The sequence below is a fragment of the Sus scrofa genome, chromosome 2 (assembly GCF_054392235.1).
Source record: "Sus scrofa isolate SSC_HxYL_T2T_F1_AM1 chromosome 2, Sscrofa_HxYL_maternal_Yorkshire_Landrace_v2.0, whole genome shotgun sequence".
Lineage (NCBI taxonomy): Eukaryota > Metazoa > Chordata > Mammalia > Artiodactyla > Suidae > Sus > Sus scrofa.
Window position 1 is genome coordinate 82,818,080 of NC_139384.1, and position 20,592 is coordinate 82,838,671.

The 20,592-nt window shown below is 48.1% G+C and overlaps 1 protein-coding gene across 2 annotated transcripts in view; it reads right to left on the minus strand.

Annotated features, from left to right (window-relative positions):
* The window catches only part of VAV1 (vav guanine nucleotide exchange factor 1), a 64,218-nt gene that overhangs the window by 35,202 nt on the left and 8,424 nt on the right, over window positions 1-20,592 (minus strand). Inside the window, exon 1 of one of the 2 annotated variants that reach the window (XM_085009350.1) lies at window positions 17,003-17,251. Coding sequence (XP_084865476.1) covers window positions 17,003-17,236 — 234 coding nt within the window. The 5' untranslated portion in view covers window positions 17,237-17,251. 2 annotated transcript variants of the gene reach the window in all.

Here is a 20,592-nt window from a genome sequence, read left to right on the forward strand (position 1 = left end):
AAGAAGTACAAATCTTTATGGAGTAAATTATAAAAGTTTATGGAAAGATATGAAGGAAGATCTAAACAGAGTGAAATATATACTAATTCTTATCTATGGACTCAATATTGTTTAAATGTTAGTCCTCTCCAAAACTGAGCTATCAAGTCAATGCAATTTCTATTAAAAATCCCAGAATGATTTTTCATTGAATATCTTTAGTGTGACCATTACTGAACTCCAGAGTTTTCTCTCAAACCTCCTATCTTCAACCCCAGGAGGCAAGAGAACAATCCTGGGGTGGGATGGTGACGAACAGGATGGAGAATAAACCCCTAGAGGGCTCCTAATCCAAAAGGATATGAGAAGATGCTTCTAATTGCTGTGTGTCTTTGGGAAAGTCACCTCCCCTCTCTGAATGTGCTTTCTCAACTATAAAATGGACCGTCATGATGCCTGCTATGTCCTGTTGTAATTCAATGGGATAATGCATGAAAAGGCCTTGGGATGGTGTGAGCCCTCAATATCTAGAAGTGACCACTGTCTTCCTCCCTATCACCATCACCGTAATCACACCCATCATTACCACTATCATTACCATCATGATTATCACAGTATTATTGTTATCACCTCTACATCGTCATCACCATCATCTTTATACTCATCATCAATATCACATCATAATCACCATAACCACCACCATCATCATTACAATCATCATCTTCATCATCGTCAACATTACCATCACTATCACCGTCATCACCACCATCACCATCTAAATCATCATCAACACCATCATAATCACCATTACCATCACCATCATCATTACCACTGTCATTTTCATCATTATCACCATCACCACCACCATCATTATCATCACCATCACCATCATTACCATCTCATCACTACCATGGTAATAACCATTATCATCTTAGCTCCAGCTAGAAAGCCCAAGAGCATTCACTGACCCATCAATTTTCAGAACTGGAAAAGACCTCGGATATCAACTAGTCTCTAATGTTCATCACCTAGAGAAAGGAAGAAAACCCAGAGAGGAAGAAGAAGGACTTATTCATGGTCACAAAGCAAAGTGGGTATCTCTCACCACCTTCTAGGCTTTAGTTCTATTCCTTCTGCCTACCTGTGGCACAGGTCACTGGCAATCCACCAGAATTCCTGCTTTCTCTTCCATAATATGGAATTGCTATTGGAAAGTTGCCCGCCCAGACAAGAACTATATTTTCCATCCCTCCTTGCAGCTAATTCTATCCAATGGAATGTGAGTATTTGCCATGTGCATCATTTTCAGAGCAATGAATTTAATAAGTGGGATTGTGGCATTCCCACTGTGGTGCAGTGGGTTAAGGATCCAGGGCTGTCCCAGCTGTGGCTTGGATTTGATCCATAGCACAGGAACATCCACATGCCACTGGTTTGGCTGAAAAAGGAAAAAAAAAAAGTGGGATTGCCTTCTCCATCCCCTTTCTCCCTCTTGTCTGCTAGCTGGAGAGAAATGATGCTGAGATTCTAAAGGCTAGCAAAGCCACAAACGAAAATAGCCTCTAAATCACCACATAGGAAAAAAAACTTCCCGCATGGTACCAGGAGGAACACTGGACTATTATGTAAAAAGAAGTAAATTCCTATTGTATTAAGTCACTGAAAAGGCCTATTTGTTACAGCAGCTAGTGTTATCCTAATACAGTAGCCTTAAGGATCAGAGCCAGCTGTAGTCTGTCTGATCCTCAGAGGCCCTGAGGCAGGAGATAAATGGGCTCCAGGCTAGACATTTACAATCAGCCTCCTGTTTATACATTGAGATAGAAATAGCAACAGGAACAGGATAAATAACTGGACTTTGTCTCCAGTGGACACTTTTTTTTTTTTTTTGCTTTTTTAGGGCCGTACCTGCGGCATATGGAGATTCCCAGGCTAGAGGTCGAATCGGAGCTACAGCTGCCAGCCTACACCACAGTCACAGCAACGCCAGATCCCAAGCCACATCTGCCACCTACACCACAGCTCACGGCCAGTGCCAGATCCTTAACTCACTGAGTGAGGCCAGGGCTTGAACCCATAACTTCATGGTTCCTAGTCAGTTTCATTTCCACTGTGCCACGATGGGAACTCCCCATGGACACTTTTAAACAATGGAAGTGGCAGGGCAGAGAGGGGCTAAGCCCTGTTTGGGCAAAAAAAATCAAGAAATCACATACTTCCCATCCGTGATGTCAGGGAGACCCCAACTACACATGTGCAAAAGGACCCCCTAGGGTCAGAAAGGGAGGGAGCCACCCCATAATAAGTGGTGTCTATCTTCCATTTCATCCCTTGCCCTGGAATCCATATTGACTAAGAGATGTGCACATATATTGGGGCGGGCCCTGGGTTCAGTCAGGTGAAAGAGGAAGCAAGATAATCAGCCAAAAGGAAAATAAAGACCCAGAAGAAAGGCCCCATCTACGTGATTTAAATGACCCCTTTGGCATGCTCCCCACTAGCAGGGGTGTCCGCACTCCTCTCTGAATGTGCTGTTTTGCTCCTAAACTGCTTCCCTGTGTGGTCTCCCACTTGTGCTGTGCTTGCACTAATAAACCTGGTTCCTGTTTTTACAGTTTCTGCCTACTTGAAACATTCTTATGGGGGCAAGAATCCCGGCAACTCTGCTTTTAGTCTCTAGTCCCTAGTGGCCTAGCAGCTGGGACTCCTGGTTTTCACCCAGCATACCCATGTTCAATTCTGAGCCGAAACTCGAGATCTCACTTGCTTCAAGCCATCACTCACTGCTGTCTCCCAGAGAGCAGCCCCCCGCCTGCCCACTTGAGCTATTCTTGCCAATTATTCCACTAATTACACACAGGGAGATAAACAAAAGCCTGGTATCTGGGTTAAAATTTCCTCTTACATCCGCCTAGGGAACTCCTATTCATCCTTCGAAGTCTATCTCCAACATCTCTTCCTCTAGGAAACCTCCCCCAATTTCTTCGCCTAAACAGAAGTCCTCAATCTCACTCCCCCACCCCAGATCCCCTTAATACAATGTCTCTCCTCACCCCAGGCTTGACGACAAGGTCTATGACCCACTCTGTGCCCTCCCCCAGATGAAAGCAGTACTCGGGGCTGAGTCATCTCTGGAGTCTGCCTGTGGTAGCAATAGTGCCCAGTAAGTGTTTATTGAATGACTAAACAACATGAGGGTAGCCAGAGGAGAGTCTGGACCTCTTTTCCTGCCCAGGGTTGGGTTTTCAGAACAACAGCTGGATGCACTGCCCTTTCATGACCATCAGCTTCTTCATTTGCAGCTGGGGAAACACGTGCTTCACCCACCAGTGGGCAAAAACCAAACAGGTTCAAGGCTGACAGCAGCAGGGCCACTTGTGCTCTACGCTCTCCATCGCCACCCAGCGACTCACCTCAGGACCCCAGGAAGAGTTTCAACACACCCCATGTTTTTGTAATCAAGTTAGAATATGTTTATGGATTATTTCCTCCAAACCGGGAATGCATTCCAGTGTTTTGCAAGTATTGATTTCATTACTCCTCCCCTTCTAATCAATAAAGAGGTCCTTCGGATTCACCATCCAAACTCTCTCTCAATTGCAAGCCGTGCCTCAACATTCTGATTGTCAAATCCTCAGGCAGCCTCCACCATCTCTCACCTTTGTGACTGTATCAGCCTCCTCGATGGTCCCGCTGATGGGTGTTTCATTCCTCCCAGCCTCACTGCACACAGCAAATCCGACCATGGAACCTCGCCATGGTTACTCATCAACCTCAAAATAAGACCTAACCTCAACTGCAAAATCTGACCCCCATGGAATTCTGTAAGAACTATCCTTTTTCTTTTCTTTCTTTTTTTTTTTTTTTTTTTTTTTTTTTGTCTTTTTAGGGCTGCGCCTGCGGTGTATGGAGGTTCCCAGGCTAGGGGGTCCCACCGGAGCTGTAGCTGCTGGCCTACGCCACAGCCACAGCAACTGGGGATCCGAGCCACGTCTGCAACCTACACCACAGCTCATGGCAACACTGGATCCTTAACCCACTGAGCAAAGCCGGGGATCAAACCCACGTCCTCATGGATACTAGTCCGTTTCATTAACCACTGAGTCCCGACAGGAACTCCACAAATAACCTTTTTCTCATGCTATCTCCCCCACCTCTTCCCCTAACCAGGTAAAAATGGTGGCCACACCCTAAATGCAACAGGTTTTACATTTTCCTCCCCCTATGCCTTGTTCGTGTTGTACCCTCTGGCCTGAATGCCCCTTGTGATCATTAAAAATATTTTTCAGCTTCAGCATCTAGAAGTGGAGTCTAGTTTCCCCATCTTCTGTGTCTGGGCTGGTCTTGCAATCGACTTTGGCCAATCAGAGGCAGCAGAGGTCACACTGTGAGTTTTGAACTTAGGCATCCCAGACACATGGCAACCTCTGCCCTTGCTTTCTTGGAACACTGTTGTCAAATTAAAGATCTCAGGTTAACCACCGGGAGGATGACAGGCCACTTAGTGCAGAGACCAGCATGCTGCATGCTGTCAACTCCCTTTAGGGTCTATGGCACCTCCATCTGTCCAGTTTGGAGATGCTAGTGGATTCTCCCTCACTTTTTCTCTTTTCCCTTTTTTTTTTTTTTTTTTTTCTTTTTAGGGCCGCGCCCGTGGCATATGAAGTTTCCCAAGCTAAGGGCTGAATTGGAGCTGTAGCCACTGGCCTACGCCACAGACACAGCAACGCAGGATCCGAGCTGCATCTATGATCTACACTGCAGCTCATGACAACGCCAGATCCTTAACCCACTGAGCGAGGCTGGGGATTGAACCTGCAGCCTCATGGATGCTAGTCAGATTCATTCACTGCTGAACCACGATGGGAACAACTCCTTTCTTTTTAAATAATAGGCTTTCTTTCGCAGAGCATTTTAGCTTCGTGGGAAAATTAAATGGAAGGTAGAGAGAGATGTTTTATATGCTCCTCTCCCCCCAGTGCATGCACAGCCTCCTCCATTATCCACCTCCCCCACCAGAGAGGGTACATTGTTATAATCAATGAACCTACAATGACACGTCATTATCACCCAGGGTCCACAGTTGACATGAGGGTTCACTCTTGTTGCACATTCTATGGATTTGCACAAATGTGTAATGACGTGTATCCACCATGACAGTATCAGAGTATTTTCACTGCCCTAAAAATCCTCTGGGCTTCACCCACTCATTCCTCCCTCCACCCTGAGTCCTGGCAACTCGTAACCTTTTAACTGCTTCCAGAGTTCTGCCTTTTCCAGAATGTCATAAAGTCAGAATCAGACAGTGCATCGCCTTTCAGATTGGCTTCTTCCACTTCATAATAGGCATGTAAGGTCTTCCCATGGCTTGAGAGTTCACTTCTTTCTGACAATAGTCTATTGTCGGGATGTACCAAAGTTTATCCATGCACCCACTGAAAGACACCTTGTTGGCTCCCAAGTTTTGGCAATTATGGATAAAGATGTTCTAAACATCCAGGTTCCGTATGGGACAGTAAGTTTTCAACTCCTCTGGGTAAATGTATTTCCTTTTGAATTAAAGGTTATCATTACATTTCAAACCCACATGCAATCGTCACTCTAAAACACACGCCTTTCTTTCCCTCCCCACTGGTAGCTCCTATCCAGAAATGGGTCTGCGTTGCTCCTATCTGTATCCTCATTCTCTTACTACGGATGCACGTAGCCACAGACAATGTACGGTGTGCTTCTGCATTGTCCCACGCCCCTTGCCTTGCTTTCCCATATCATCTCACCCTCCCTGCCGCTCTACAGCTTCATTTTGCAACGTTGACTCTCAACAGTCTCCGTGAAACCAACACTGCCTGTGTGAACCAGCCCCTGACCTTCAGAGGCCCCAGCCCTTGGTGAGAGGCACCATTTATTGAGAACTGAGCCCTTTCCGAAGCTGATACTGAGATGCCCAGTTTTGTTTGAGCTCTAGGAGATGGATTCTAATAACGCCTGTCCTCCCAGTTATCCAAATCCAACATGTTGGCGTGGCCTTAACTATGTCTCTCTTATTCCACTTCTATCAGCAAAATCTTACTGGTTCCATGGGGATGTTTCTCTATTTCTTTCTTACTCTATTTCCAATCCACTCCAAAATCCTATTGGTATATACTCAAAATATACCCAGAATCCCATTCCCTCCTCTCTACCTCCAGTGGCCCGAGCCACTGTCACCACTCCTTGATGATGGCAATGGCCTCCCGACTGGACTCCTTGCTTCTGCCCCTGGGCTCCCAAAATTTATTTGCAACATAACTGCCAGAAAAACCCTCCCAAGACACTCCACTTGGATGCAAACCCACATTCTCTCCATAGCTCCTAAGACCTGCACGACCTTCCCGCATCATCTCTCTGCCCTCACCACCTCCCCATCCTCCCCTCATCCACTGGGCCCTCCTCTCTGTTCCTAGAACATGTCAGGCATGATTCAGCCCCAGGACCTTTGCACAGGCTATTCTCTTCCTCTTAGAATATCCATCCCCCAATTAACTTGGTGCCTTGCTTCCTTGTCACTTCGAGGGTTTGGATGAAATGTTGCTTCTCAGGGAGACCTCCCCAACCACTCTATTTAAAATTGTAGGTTAAGGATCTGGCATTGTTACTGTGACCTGTGGCTCAGGTCACTGCTGTGGCGTGGATTCCATCCCTGGCCTGGAAACTTCTATCTGCCACAGGTGTGGCCTAAAAAAAAAATTAACACACATACACTCCATTTATTTATTTTGTTATTGTCTGTCTATATTCCCCACCCCAATCCTCCCCAACACACCAGGATATCAGCTCCACGAGGGCAGGACTCCCCATGTATCTAGCTCACTGCTGTGGCCTCAACACCTAGTATGCCTGGCACACAGTAGGTGTTCAATAAAAGTCAGTGACTGAATGAATCCCCATTTAACAGATGGGACAACTGAGGCTCAGATAGGACATAGCCCCACCCCAAGGCAGCAGAGGTAGAAATGGGAAGCCAGACCCAGCTAGCTCCCAAGCTCTGTACCATCCCACCTCTTCATCTTTTTTTTTTTTTTTTTTTTTTTTTGGTCTTTTTAGGGCTGCACCCACAGCACATGGAAGTTCCCAGGCTAGGGGTCAAACTGGAGCTGCAGCTGCTGGCCTACACCACAGCTCACAGCACCACGAGGTCAGGGACTGAACACACATCCTCATGGATACTAGTCAGGTTCATTACCACTGAGACACAACGGGTCTACCTCTTCAAACCACACCAGGCTGCCTCGTGGTGCCACATAGCAGTTGGCACTGGGGGCGGGGGGTGGGGTTTAACACGTGCCACTCTGCAGCCCAGCAGCCTTTGCGGGGGTCGCAGGCTGACTCCAGACAGGACTGGCAGGTCACCAGGAGCAGCAGAATAGATGGTCCCATCTGGCCAGAGGGAGGAAGTTCACTGCTGACCTCAGGAAGATCAGCTGAGCCTGAAGACTGCTTCCCCCCAGTCATGTGACACCTCAAAGGGGGAAAGGGGGGTATGACTCATCAGCCCTCTGGGCTGGAGTAGGGCCAGCTGAACAAAGGGGCTCCCTCTGACAGCAGGAGTGTCTGAGGTTAGACCACTAGAAGGACTTCCCGGTAGCCTGAAGTGTGGGCGAAGGTGGCAAAGGACAGGAGTCCCTTTGAACAAATGAAGGTGGGGGCTTGGGACAGTATTTCCTCCCTATTAGTGGAGGGGGCAACCCCCCAGCTCCCCTCCTCCTTCCACCAGAGCCTCAGAGTTGGGCTGGCATCTTGCCCACATGCAAATCAGCACCCAGACACTTCCCCTTTGCCTGCAGGTCCCCCATTGTCACAACCCCTGCCCCAGACAAAGAAAGAACTGGAAAGGTTGGTGAGTTCACCATCCTTCTTCTGGGAACCAGTGTGGTGGGACAGAGGCCACTTTGGGTGGCAGAGAGGGGCCGGGGGAGGGGCGGACGGAAGGTGGAGGGGCACGACAGAGGAGAGGGAACCCAGAGCAGAGCACACCACTGCAGCAACCCCACCCCACCCCGTACCCCGCCCCAGGGAGCCCGCCGGAAACAGGAAATGCCTGTTACCAGGGCTTGCTCAGGGAGATCTAGAAAGTGGAGGCCCTCAGCATGCAGCCCTTGCAGCCCCTTCGTCTTGAGGTTGCAAGACTTCATCCTACAGACCAGAGAGGGTGGGCATGCTGTGCACCGTTTTCAAAAGCTGCCACAGAGACACAGAGTATGAACTCCTCTTCCGGCCCTTCAAAGTCCTCCCTGCCACCTCTCACCTCCCACCCTAACACACACTCAAAATCTCACCACCAGTTGAGGTGTGTGTGTGTGTGTTGGGCCGGAGGCGGGGGGAATCAAATAGATAAGGTTTGACTCCCAGCCCAACCACCACAAGCCGAGGGATCTTGGATGGGTCGTGACACCTTCTGGTGCCTCTGTTTCCTCATCATCACAACGGGAATATAAATACCCAATGAATCTCCACTCCAGCCCCTGGCCCACCAGGCAGGGTCAGGCATTCATTCAGCAAACATGTATCTAGTGCCTACTGTGTGCCAAGCTCTGGGACCTGGCGGTGGCCAAGACAGGCAGATCCCTGTCCCCACAGAGCTAGTGGCGAGGCAGATGCTGAGCAGCGAGGCACAAGAATAACTGATGAAAACTGTGGTGAGCCAGTGTGTGAAAAAGCAAAAGCCCTGTGAGATCTGGTTAAACCAAGGCTAAGAGACGATGCAAAGAAAAGAAACATTCCCAGAAACTCTGGCACACAGCTGGTGGGGGTGTCAAATAGCACAACAACTTTGGGAAAAGAGTTTGGCCATTTCTTAACAAGTTAAGTGTGAGCCACCCATGGGACCGCACCATCCCCAGGCATTTACCCAAGAGAAATGAAAGCAAGTGTTCACAGGAATGTTCAGAGCAGCTTTATCTGCCAAAAAGTGGAGGTAACCAGGGAGCTGCCTGGTGGCTCAATGGGTTAAGGACCTGGCATTGTCACAGCTATGAGACAGGTTCGATCCCTGGCCCAGAAACTTCCACAGGTTGTGGGCATAGCCAAAAAAAAAAAAAAAAAAAAAAAAAAAAAGTGGAGGCAACCCAAACACTGGTGGACAGGAGAATGGATGAGCAAACTGCCGTATGCCCATGTGATGGAATACTATTCAGCCATAATAAGGAATAAAGAACTCTGACACGCAACTGTTGGAAGAATCGCAGAAGGATTATGCTGAGTGAAAGAAGCAGGGTCAGAGAGTACATACCATCTAAAACTCGAGCAGATGTGTCATAGGGAAGAATAAATTTGACTCCAGATCTGTTTCTTTTCCTTTGGCCGCCCCATGGCCTATGGCATTCCCAGGTCAGGGCTTAGATCCAAGCCATAGTTACAACTTCAGCTGTAGGTGCAGCAGCTCAGGATCCTTAACCCATTGTGCCAGGCTGGGGCTCAAATCTGTGTCGCAGCTCCCAAGACACCACAGACCCTGTTTGTGCCACAGTGGGAACGCCTCTGTTTCTTTTCCTTTAACTTTTGTATTCTTTTGCTTTTGCTACATGTGAAGAATGTTGCTTCAAGTCTGAAATAGACAGGAGCCCCCCTTTTCAAGGCTCTGACCTTTAAAGGTATAACCCTTTTCCATTCATACAGGGATAAAAAGTTGCAGAAGAGAGGAAAATCTTTGTCTTGTTGGAGGCATAGGAGCGTGGTGATCTGACCTGCACCAACACCTACAAGAACAAAGGATTCTGGCACCAAGAAGTTTGCAGCACACAACCCCCCGCCCCTGCCTTTGGCATAAAAGAAACTTGCATTCTAACTTGGGGAAGATGGTTCTTTGGGACACTAGTCCACGCCCTTCTCGGTCTGCTGGTGTTTTGAATAAAGAGGCTATTCTTTGCTTCAACAATTTCTCTCTTGATTTACTGGCCTGTCGTGTGGCGAGTGAGTTTGGATCTGGTAACAGATGTGAACTAATCTATAGGGATAAAAAGGGATTGCTTGGGGACAGCAGGTGGGGGTTAGAAGAGAGCGACTACAAAAGGGCAGGGGGAAACCTCTGGGGAGGTGGAAATACTCACTGTCTTCATTGTGGGGCTGTTGTCACAAGTCATGTATGTTAACATTTATCAAACTGTGTGATTTTTTTTGGCTGCACCCACGGTGGGTGAAAGTTCCCAGCCAGGGATCGAACCCCAGCCACAGCAGTGACAACACCAGATCCTTAGCCCACTGAGCCACCAGGGAACTCTACAGATTGTATATTTTAAATGTCATCACTGTATGTTAATATGGCTGTTTTTTTAAAAAGCCATTGGGAGACCAGATTCCTGCTGTGTTTTTCCCTAAAACTAGAAGCTTTAAGAAGAAATTTTAGGGGAGTTCCCATCGTGGCTCAGTGGTTAAGGAATCCGACTAGGAACCATGAGGTTGCAGGTTCAATCCCTGGCCTTGCTCGGCGGGTTAAGGATCTGGCATTGCCGTGAGCTGTGGTGTAGGTCGCAGATGCGGCTCGGATCCCGTGTTGCTGTGGCTCTGGTGTAGGCTGGTGGCTACAGCTCCGATTGGACCCCTAGCCTGGGAACCTCCACATGCCTAGAGCGGCCCTAGAAAAGGAAAAAAAAAGAACTTTTAGGGAATGAGAGGGCGGGCAAGAAGGAATATTGTAAGCAACCACTGGCTAGTAATGCAAAACATACTCTCCTGTCTCATGTTTGTTCCTACCCATGACGAAACAAAATCAGAGACAACTATATGCTTTTTCTGTCCGAATAAATCTTCAGAGTGTGAGTATTGTCAGGGGGAGTGTTCCAGGCAAAGGGCATGCAAGTGGGCTCTGATCATTCAGCCACCCCTTCCTTGATTTAGCAAATATTTATTGAGCCTCTCTTATGCTCCAGGTACTGGTCCAAGTGCTGGGCATACAGCTGGGAATGAAAGAGACGCACATCCCTGCCCGGGCGAGGCTGACATTCTAGCAGGAGTAAAACAACGAATGTGGTAGGTGCATATGTATTTAACTTGTTAGAAGGTGGTAAATGTTAAGGGAGAAAAATAAGATAAAAGGATGGAGCCTACCGGGGGGGCAGGGGTGCAATTCTAAATGAGGGGGCCATCGAAGGCTCATTGAGAGAGTGGTATCTGAGTAAAAACTTGAAGGAGAGAATGACCCAGACTGGTAAGGTGTCTGGAGAAAAAACATTCCAAGCAGAGGAAACAACCAGTGCACAGGCCCTGAGGCTGGCCTCTGCCTGGTGCTTGGGAGGAACAGGTTGGCAGCCAGTGTGGCTGGAACAGAGTGAGAAAGGGGAAGTAGGAGCGAGGGACCCACAGGTGCTATGGGATGCTGATTTACCAAAACAGGGGCCATGTGATCAAAATGAGGGCAAGTGTCATGGGAGCATCCTACCAACCTGCCACATGTCTCAGAGTCTTGGAGAGGGACGTGCAAATGATTGTGGCCTTTTGAAGCATTTATTCCAACCCCACCTCTTTCCCACCCCACCCTACCCCACCGCTCAATCACAGCTTGATTGCAAGCTTTCGGCAATGTCAGATCCTTAACCCACTGAGTGAGGCCATGTATTGAACCTTCATCTTCATGGATACCAGTCAGGTTCTTAACCCACTGGACCACAATGGGAACTCCAAAAGTATAGCTGATATATAATGTGCCTTTTATATATTCCTTTTCTTTTTTTTCTTGGTCAAACTAATTTTTTTTAATTTTTTATTAGAGTGTAGTTGATTTACAATGTTGTGCCAGTTTCTGCTGTACAGCAACATGACCCATTCATATACACACACACGCACACACATATATATATGTATACATATGTGTGTGTGTGTTTCTTTTCTTATATTATCTTCCATCATGGTCTATCCCAAGAGACTGGACACAGTTCCCTGTGCTCTACAGCAGGACCTCATTGCTCATCCATTCTAAATGTAATAGTTCGCATCTGCTAACCCCAAACTCCCCGTCCATCCCACTCCCTCCCCTCTCCCCCTTGGCAACCACAAGTCTGTTCAAAGAGGCAATATTCTTAAAATGCTTGTAGTCACAGATTTGGGGGCCTGGCACCTGGGTTCAAATCACAGCATAGCTACTTAGTCACCTGGGCAACTTAGTTTAATTTTCCATGTTACAATTTCCTCATCTGTAAAGTTAGGTTAATAACAGGTAACGGGCTGTGTTTTCCAAAGATATTCACAAGAACATCACCCATCCAGCATGCTCCTCAGCAGTGTGATCTGTCACACCCCCATCAGCAGGTGGAGTCTGATTCCCCTCCCCTTGAATCTAGGTTGGTCTTAGCGACTCGCTTGTCACTGAGAATGCAGCCAAGTGACACCATCTGCTTTCTAAGCAGGTCAGAAGAAACCCTCCAGCTTCCACCTTGATCTCTTGAGAAACACTTGCTTTCTCTCCACACTCCTTCTCAAAAACCCAGTCACCATATTGCGAGGAAGCCCAAGCCACACAGAGACATCACATCCAGGCATCAGCCCCAGTGGAGCACACCTCAAATCATCCCAGCCCGGGCACCCAACGGCAAATGAATAAGCCTCCTGATGATTCCAGCCCCCAGACATTCCAGATTTCTCATCACAGAGCTGACAAGCCATCATCACCATGCCCCGTCTGAACTCTCCCAACTCACAGAATTTATCAGAAAGATAACATAGGTTTTGTCTTAGCCTCACAGGGTCCTGCTCAGTCACATTACCTGACTAAGTTTGGGCTGTGTTTTTTTTCCCCAGAAACAGAAAACCAAAACCTAAAGGTACCTACTCCATGAGTTTTTTTGTTTTTTTGGTTGGTGGGTTTTTCTTTCTTTTTTTCTTTTTACGGCTGCACATGCTGCATATGAAGTTTCCAGGCTTGGGGTTGAATCAGAGCTGCAGCTGCAGCCTATGCCTCAGCTTGCAGCCATGCCAGATCCTTAACCCATTGATCAAGGCCAGGAATTGAACCCCCATCTTCACGGATACTGCGTCAGGTTCTTAACCCACTGAGGCACAATGGGAACTCCCACCCACTCCATGACTTTGATGTGGAAATCAAATGAATTTCTAAGTAGTGAGTATGTAAAACAACACTTGCAAGTAGTGAAGTATTTAATAAGTGGGACTTGTTTATGTTGTTATTCATGATACTTTTTTCTTTTTGGGGAGTTCCTGGGCCAGGGATTGAACCCAAGCCTTAGCAGGAACCTGAGCTGCTGCAGAGACAATGCCGGATTCTTAACCCCCTGTGCCACAGTGGGAACTCTAATACTTTCTGAATCTATTCCCATCCACATCATTAAAAATGTTCTTTTCAAGGCATTCCTGTCGTGGTGCAGCAGAAACGAATCTGACTAGGAACCATGGGGTGGCGGGTTCCATCCCTGGCCTTGCTCAGTAGGTTGGGGATCTGACGTTGCTGTGAGCTGTGGTGTAGGTTGAAGACGTGGCTCGGATCCTGCATTGCTGTGGCTGTGGCGTAGGCCGGCTATAGTTCTGATTGGACCCCTAGCCTGGGAACCTCCATATGCTGCGGGTGCAGCCCTAAGAAAAGGCACCCCCAAAAAATGTTCCTTTCAAAGTATGAGACCTGGCTGTAGATGAACTTTGCTCTTTTGGCCTCTTGACCGTACACCCTTCTGACTGTCCTCCTAAGTCCCTGGATTTTCTTCTGACATCTTTGCTGCTTCTTCCTCCTCTCTTTAATCTCTCCAGCTGCTGCACGCTAGGACCCAACCCTCAGTCTCCTTTCCTCTCTCTCCTCCCAGAAAGATCTCATTCACCCCCATGAATGCATTTGCCTGTCCCTATTTATTTATTTTTTTAGGCAAGCAATAGATTTATGAGGATAAGACGCTTGTGAGAGATGCAATCAAGCAGGCACGGAAGCTCTGCTTTTTTTGTTTGTTTGTTTGTTTTGTATTTTTAGGGCTGCACCCGCGGCATATGGAGCTTCCCAGGCTCGGGGGCTAATTGGAGCTACAGCTGCTGGCCTACACCATAGCCAAAGCAACGTGGGATCCGAGCCACCTCTGCAACCTACACCACAGCTCACGGCAATGCCAGATCCTTAGCCCACTGAGCAAGGCCAGGGATCGAACCCAAAACCTCATGGATCCCGGTTGGATTCGTTTCCGCTGCGCCATGATGGGAACTCCTTGCCTATCACTTATAGGTACTGCTTTCAGTACTTTGCAACTTGATGACTAGGAACTGATTAAATTCTTATAAGAGCCCTGCAAGGGACTATCCTAAAGCCATTTGAAGGAGGAGGAAACCAAGTCACAGAGAGGTTCAGCAATTCATCCAAGATCCCACAGTGGGGATTGGCCTCCAGACCCCCAAGCCACCGGAGCCCAGGCTCCTCAAAAAGTTTCCCAGGAGTTCCCACGTTGCTTAGCAGGTTAAGAACCTGACTAGGGAGTTCCCGTCGTGGTGCAGTGGTTAACGAATCCGACTAGGAACCATGAGGTTGCGGGTTCGGTCCCTGCCCTTGCTCAGTGGGTTAACGATCCGGCGTTGCCGTGAGCTTCGGTGCAGATTGCAGACACGGCTCGGATCCTGCGTTGCTATGGCTCTGGCGTAGACCAGTGGCTACAGCTCTGATTCGACCCCTAGCCTGGGAACCTCCATATGCCTCAGGAGCGGCCCAAAGAAATAGCAAAAGGACAAAAAAAAAAAAAAAAGAAGAAGAAGAAGAACCTGACTAGGATCCATGAGGATGCGGGTCCCATCCATGGCCTTGCTCAGTGGGTTAAGGATCCAGCGTTGCTGTGAGCTGTGGTGTAGGCTGACAGCTACAGCTCTGATTAGACCCCTAGCCCGGGAACTTCCCTGTGCTTCGGGGGGCAGCCATAAAAAGAAAACAAAAGGGTTTCCTAGTCTCAGCATGACTGATGTTTGGGCAGCTGTCCTGGGCATAAAATGGCATTTAGCAGCATCTTTGGTCTCTACCCACTCGATACCAGAAGCACACCATTCGCTCTAGTAGTGATAATAAAAAATGTCCCCAGGCATTTCCAGATGTCCCCTGGGAGACAGAGCCACTCCACCCCAACCCCACCCCCAGTTATGAACCAGTGCGCTCTAACCACCAGGCTGGGCTGCCTTCCATCAGCAGAGTCACATGGCCCAATCAGAACTCCCCCAAACCCATTCCTCCTTGCCCCTGCCATCCCACCTCAGCAAATGATATCCCCACTCATGCAGATCCCTATGCTACAGACTTAAGACATCGAATGGCCTCCCTCCATTTGCTCCCAGCCCTCACCCTCATCCAATCTCACAGCAAGTGTGATCAGCCCAACCATCAAAATGCAAGCCAGGGAGTTCCCATCGTGGCTCAGCGGAAATGAATCTGATGAGCATCCAAGAGGAAGCAGGTTCGATCTCTGGCCTTCCTCAGTGGGTTAAGGATCTAGAGTTGCAGGTGAGCTGTGACACAGCTCAGATCCAGCATTGCTGTGGCTGTGGCACAGGCCGATTTGACCCATAGCCAGGGAACCTCCATAGGCCACCAGTTCAGCCCTAAAAAGACCAAAAAAAAAAAATTGCGAGCCAGGCCCATTCCCACCATCACATCTCCCGGGGACACTTTCATCAACCTCCTCCTCCCAGCGACCCTTGCTGCCGCCTCTCTTCCCCTAAGAGCCCAGGCCCCACAAAGCAGCTTCAAACCCTCCAAGGACCCTTCCTTCCATTTAAATTCCTCACACATCCCCAGAGCCACTCCGGCGAAGGGGCTCCCTCCTAAACTTCATTTCCCTCCACCCTCTCTTCCCTCACTCGCCTTCGGCCAGCAGATCTTTCGTTCCCATCCTCCTGCCACAAGACCCTGACGTGGTCTTTGCCCTCTGTGCCCCCATTCTTCCCAGAGCTGGCTTCGCAACCTTCAGCTCTCAGCTTTCCTTGACCACCCCCCAGAAGCCTGCCCCATTTGTTCGCCTCCATCCTGACCCCTGGTTTCTTGTCTGCAGCATTTGCTGCAATGTTTGTTTGTTTTTTTCTTTTTTTGGCCACGTCCGTGGCAAGCAGAAGTTCCCAGGCCTGGAATCGAACCCACACCACAGCTGTGACAGTGCCGAATCCTTGACCACTAGGTCACCAGGGACCTCCACAATGTGGAGGTTTTTTTTGTTTGTTTTGCTTTTTTACGGCCTTACCCATGGCATGCGGAGGTTCCCAGGCTAGGGGTCCAATCAGAGCTACAGTGGCAGGCAGGCCTATACCACAGCCACAGCCATGCAGGATCCAAGCTGCATCTGCGACCTACACCACAGCTCACGGCAACACCGGATCCTCAACCCACTGAGCGAGGCCAGGGATCGAACCCGCCACCTCATGGTCCTTAGTCGGATTCGTTTCCACTCCACCACGATGGGAATTCCTTGTTTGTTTGTTGGGGTATTTTTTGGCTGGTAAGTCTCTGCAGCGGTTGAATGGGGGACTCCAAATAGATACATCTACATCAGATCCCTGATGTCAGAATGTGACATTATTTAAAATTAAAAAAAAAGAAGAAGACTTTGCAAGACATCATTAAGGATGTCAGGATGAGGAGATCATTCTGGAGTATGAGACCCCAAGACAATGCAGACACAGAGGACACAGCACAGTGAAGATAAAGGCAGAGGCTGGAACTGGGCAGCCTCTAGCCAAGAAACGCAGGGCACCAGCAGAACCTGGGAGAGGCAAAGAAGGGACTGTCCCCTCCAGCCTGGAGATGGAGCAAGAGGCTGCCAACACTTCCCGACACTTTTGATTTCAACCCTCTGCCCTCCAGAACTGCGAGACAATATAGCTGTTGTTTGAAGCCACCCAGTTTTTGAGACATTGTTACAGCAGCCACAGGAAACAACCCAGGCAGCCTTCTCTCCCACGAGGCTGTGAACTCAGGACAGCAGAGGGGAAAGCTGGGGTGTTCTTTCCCATCACCCCAGCCATCAGCCTAGCACCTGTTGCTGATAATAAAATAAATGAATATCTAATGTGAAAAAGCTCTCATTCTCACCTTCACTCCAGCCAGCAGGTATTCATTTCTCTTTGGGTTTCCTCCCCACCCCACCCGACACAGGAAGTTCACTCCCTCCAAAACAATAGTTCTGTCGCCCAGGGGCAAGTGGCCGCTCCTCCACCCCCACAGGGGACTTTCGGGATTGGCTGGGAACGATTCACTGTCATGACTCCAAGGGGGAAGCGTGCTACTGGCAGAAAGTGGGTGGAGGTCAAGGATGCCTCTAAACATCCTCCAAGGTGCAGAGCAGCCCGCAGGGCGAAGAATGAAATGAAGTGAACATTTGACAGATATTTACTGAGCACCTACTATGCACCGGGTGCTGTTTTCAGCACGGGGGAAACAGTTGTGAAAAGACAAAAAGCTTTGCCCTGATAGTCCGGTGGGGTAAGCAGGTTTTACGCAAATAAGTAAAAACTGCGGTTAAGTCAGAGAGTGCTATGTGCTAGGGAGGAAAATAAAAAAGGAAAAGAATGGAAGGTGTGGGGGGCAGGGGGTGTGATTTTACAAATGGAAACAAGGGCAATCTCTGATAAGAAACCTACAGGAGATAAGAGAACAACTAGGGTGTGTATGTGAGGGAAGAGGGGTTCAGTGGAGAAAGAACTGCCTGTACAAATGCCCTGGGGTTCGATTGCCCCTGGTGGGTTCTAGGAACAGTGGGGAAGCCCACATGGCTGGAGTTGAGTGAGGGAGGGGGAAAGAGGACAGAGATGAGGGGCTGAGAGGTGGGAAGAAGCCAAAGGCACAGGTTCTTCTGGGTCTAGATGAAGACTTTTTTTTTTAATCTTGTTTTTTTCTTTTTTAAATTATAGTTGTGTGAACCGGAGTTTGGCCCCTGCCATCTGCCTCTACGTGGATTAAATCATGTACCACTGCAGTTGTCGACCCGCAGCAGCCCCTGAGCAGACCAAGAGTGAGGTACTCTGTGCTCTGGGAAAACTGGAAGAACGGGTCTTCAGAGTTAGATGTTTTTAGGAGACGCTTTTATGAGCCCAATTCTTGCATCTTCTCATATCTAGAAAAATGCTGAACTCCTTCAATGATGGCTGATGTCTGTGCCTAGTGGTCACCTTCATGAGACCAGCAGCAAACGACTGTAAAAGGTATGCATGGCTGCATGCACCTCCTCCATCGCCTTTATGAGTTAGATCTTGATATGTCCCCCTTTCCTCTTTGGGGCAATATATCAGCGCTCTCTGAAATACTGCCTCCTGGGCTGCAGTTAAGTGGACAGAACAAAAGATGTCTGTGAATACAGTCACTCCCAAGAATGGGCCAGCAAGCCCCGAGGGAACTCAGGAAAGAAGCAAAGACCAGTCCATAGGTGAGGTGCTGGAGGGACTCCAGTAAGCCCAGACCTTTGCATCTTCCCATAGAAACTGGTTTTCTGTAAATCTGGTTTTCTGTAAATCTTTTGTTCCTACCACCTTCCCTTTGTTGCAAAATTCCTGTATGCTGGCACCCCCACTCATCTGCTCGGGAGCGGTTTCTCACGGCTACCCGAGATGCCATCTCCCGGGCTTATGTCCTAATTTTGCCCCAAATAAAACTTGCCTCTGAACGTTCAGGTTGTATGATTTTTTTTAAGCTGAAAGTTGATTTACAATGTTTCAGATGTTCAGCATCAAGTGATTCACTTCTATCTATATCTACGTAGACATAGATAAGAGATATATACTCTCTTTCAGAATCTTTTCCATTATAGGTTATTAGAAGATACTGAATATAGGTTCCTGTGCTATACAGTAGGTCTTTTTTATCTATTTTATATACAGTAGTGTGTATATGTTCATCCCAAACTCCTAATTTACCCCTATTTTTTAAGTAAGTTTGTATCTTTATTTATTTATGTATTTATTTAATTATTTTGCTTTTTAGGGCCGCACCTGTGGCATATGGAAGTTCCCAAGCTAGGGGTCAAATAGGAGCTACAGCTGCTGGCCTCTGCCACAGCAACTTGTGACTGTAGCTGAATCTGTGACCTACACCACGGCTTATGGCAACGGGGGATCCCTGACCCACTGAGCCAGGCCAGGGATCAAACCCAAATCTTCATGGATGCTAATTGGATTGTTTTGCTTGCCACAATGGGAACTCCCTGTATCATTATTTTAGATTCCACATGTAAGTGATATCTTATGATGCAAGACTTTGTCTTCTGCTCCAGGAAGAGCCATGGGAGTGTTGGGAGCAAGGAGAGGGACAGGGGTTTCCAGAATCCCTGGAGAGAATCCTGAAGGGTGACATTTCCAGTACTGGGCCCAGAGAAGAAGTCAGTGATCAGAACAGAACGGAATGGAAAAAGCGCAGCACCAAATGTTGACCCTCCCAGGCTTCCATACCTGTCAACTCTAGAAGGCATGTTCAAACTCCACCAAACCCAACCCAACCCTACACACTTGGCTAAGGCTGGCTAGCACCCAGGCTCTGTCCGATCCCCAGCTGAATCCTGCCCCCAGAGCTCTGGTCCAGGTCCTCCTCATTCCTCATTCCACCAAGGTTTCCTCCAAGCCAGCCCCCTCCAGACTTGCATCTCCAAAGGGAGCTAGGATCACCCTGGGATCCTGTGGCACCGTCTCCTCCATATCCACCCAACCCCTTTCCTCATCCTCCCTGGTGCACAGCAAAACTACATTCCCCGTCAGCCTTCAGTTGGATGGGACCATGTGACCAAGTTCTGGCCAATGGAAGAAGAATGGAGATGATGGCTCCACTTCTGGGCCTGGCCCAGGAAAACCTCCCATGGTTTCCCTCCTCCTAACTCCCTCTTTGTCTTCTGGTTGAAGAGAGGACTCCAAGCACTTCAGGGAGGGTGGGGCCTTGAGATGGAAAGAGCCCAGGACTGAAGGGGCTTTGTAAGAAGGGCTACCACCTAAATCCCGCATTTGACCCCAACTGGACTGTGATATGAGCGAGGAGGAAACGCTTTAGTCATTGAAGTGATGCACTTTGTTACACAATGTGCAGCTAACATTTTGCACCCTGAGCTACAGGCAGGTCAGACCCACTGAAATCAAATTAACAAAAAGAACAACTCCCATTGATTCAGTGCTTGCTACATATCAATTGGACATCAATCACTGTGATAGGAATTTAATGTACCTAATCATATTGAAACCTCACACAACCCTGAGATAAAGGTGCTGTCCACATACACTTTATAAATAAGACAATGAGATCTCAGATAGATTAAGTAATTTTTTTTCTCCAAGATCACAAAGCTAGTAAGTACCTGATTTAAAATTCAAAGCAGCCTAACATATAAAGAGTTCCTAAAAATCAATAAGAAAAAAAGGCCAGCAGTCCTAGAAGAGGGGGGAAAAATGGACAAGTGATATGAACAAATATTATTTTTCAGAAAGAAATTATAAATAGCTCTTAAACATAGAAAAGAGGTTCGAGCTCACAGAATAAAGGAAATGTAAATCGAGCCATCATGAGCTCCATTTAGCACCCAAATTGGCAAAATCCCAAAAGCTTAACAACATTTGGCAAGGCAATGGAGAAACCAGCACTCTCAGACATTGCCAGGAATAGTGTAATTGGAACAATGCATATGGGAACAATCCCAAACAGTATGGCAA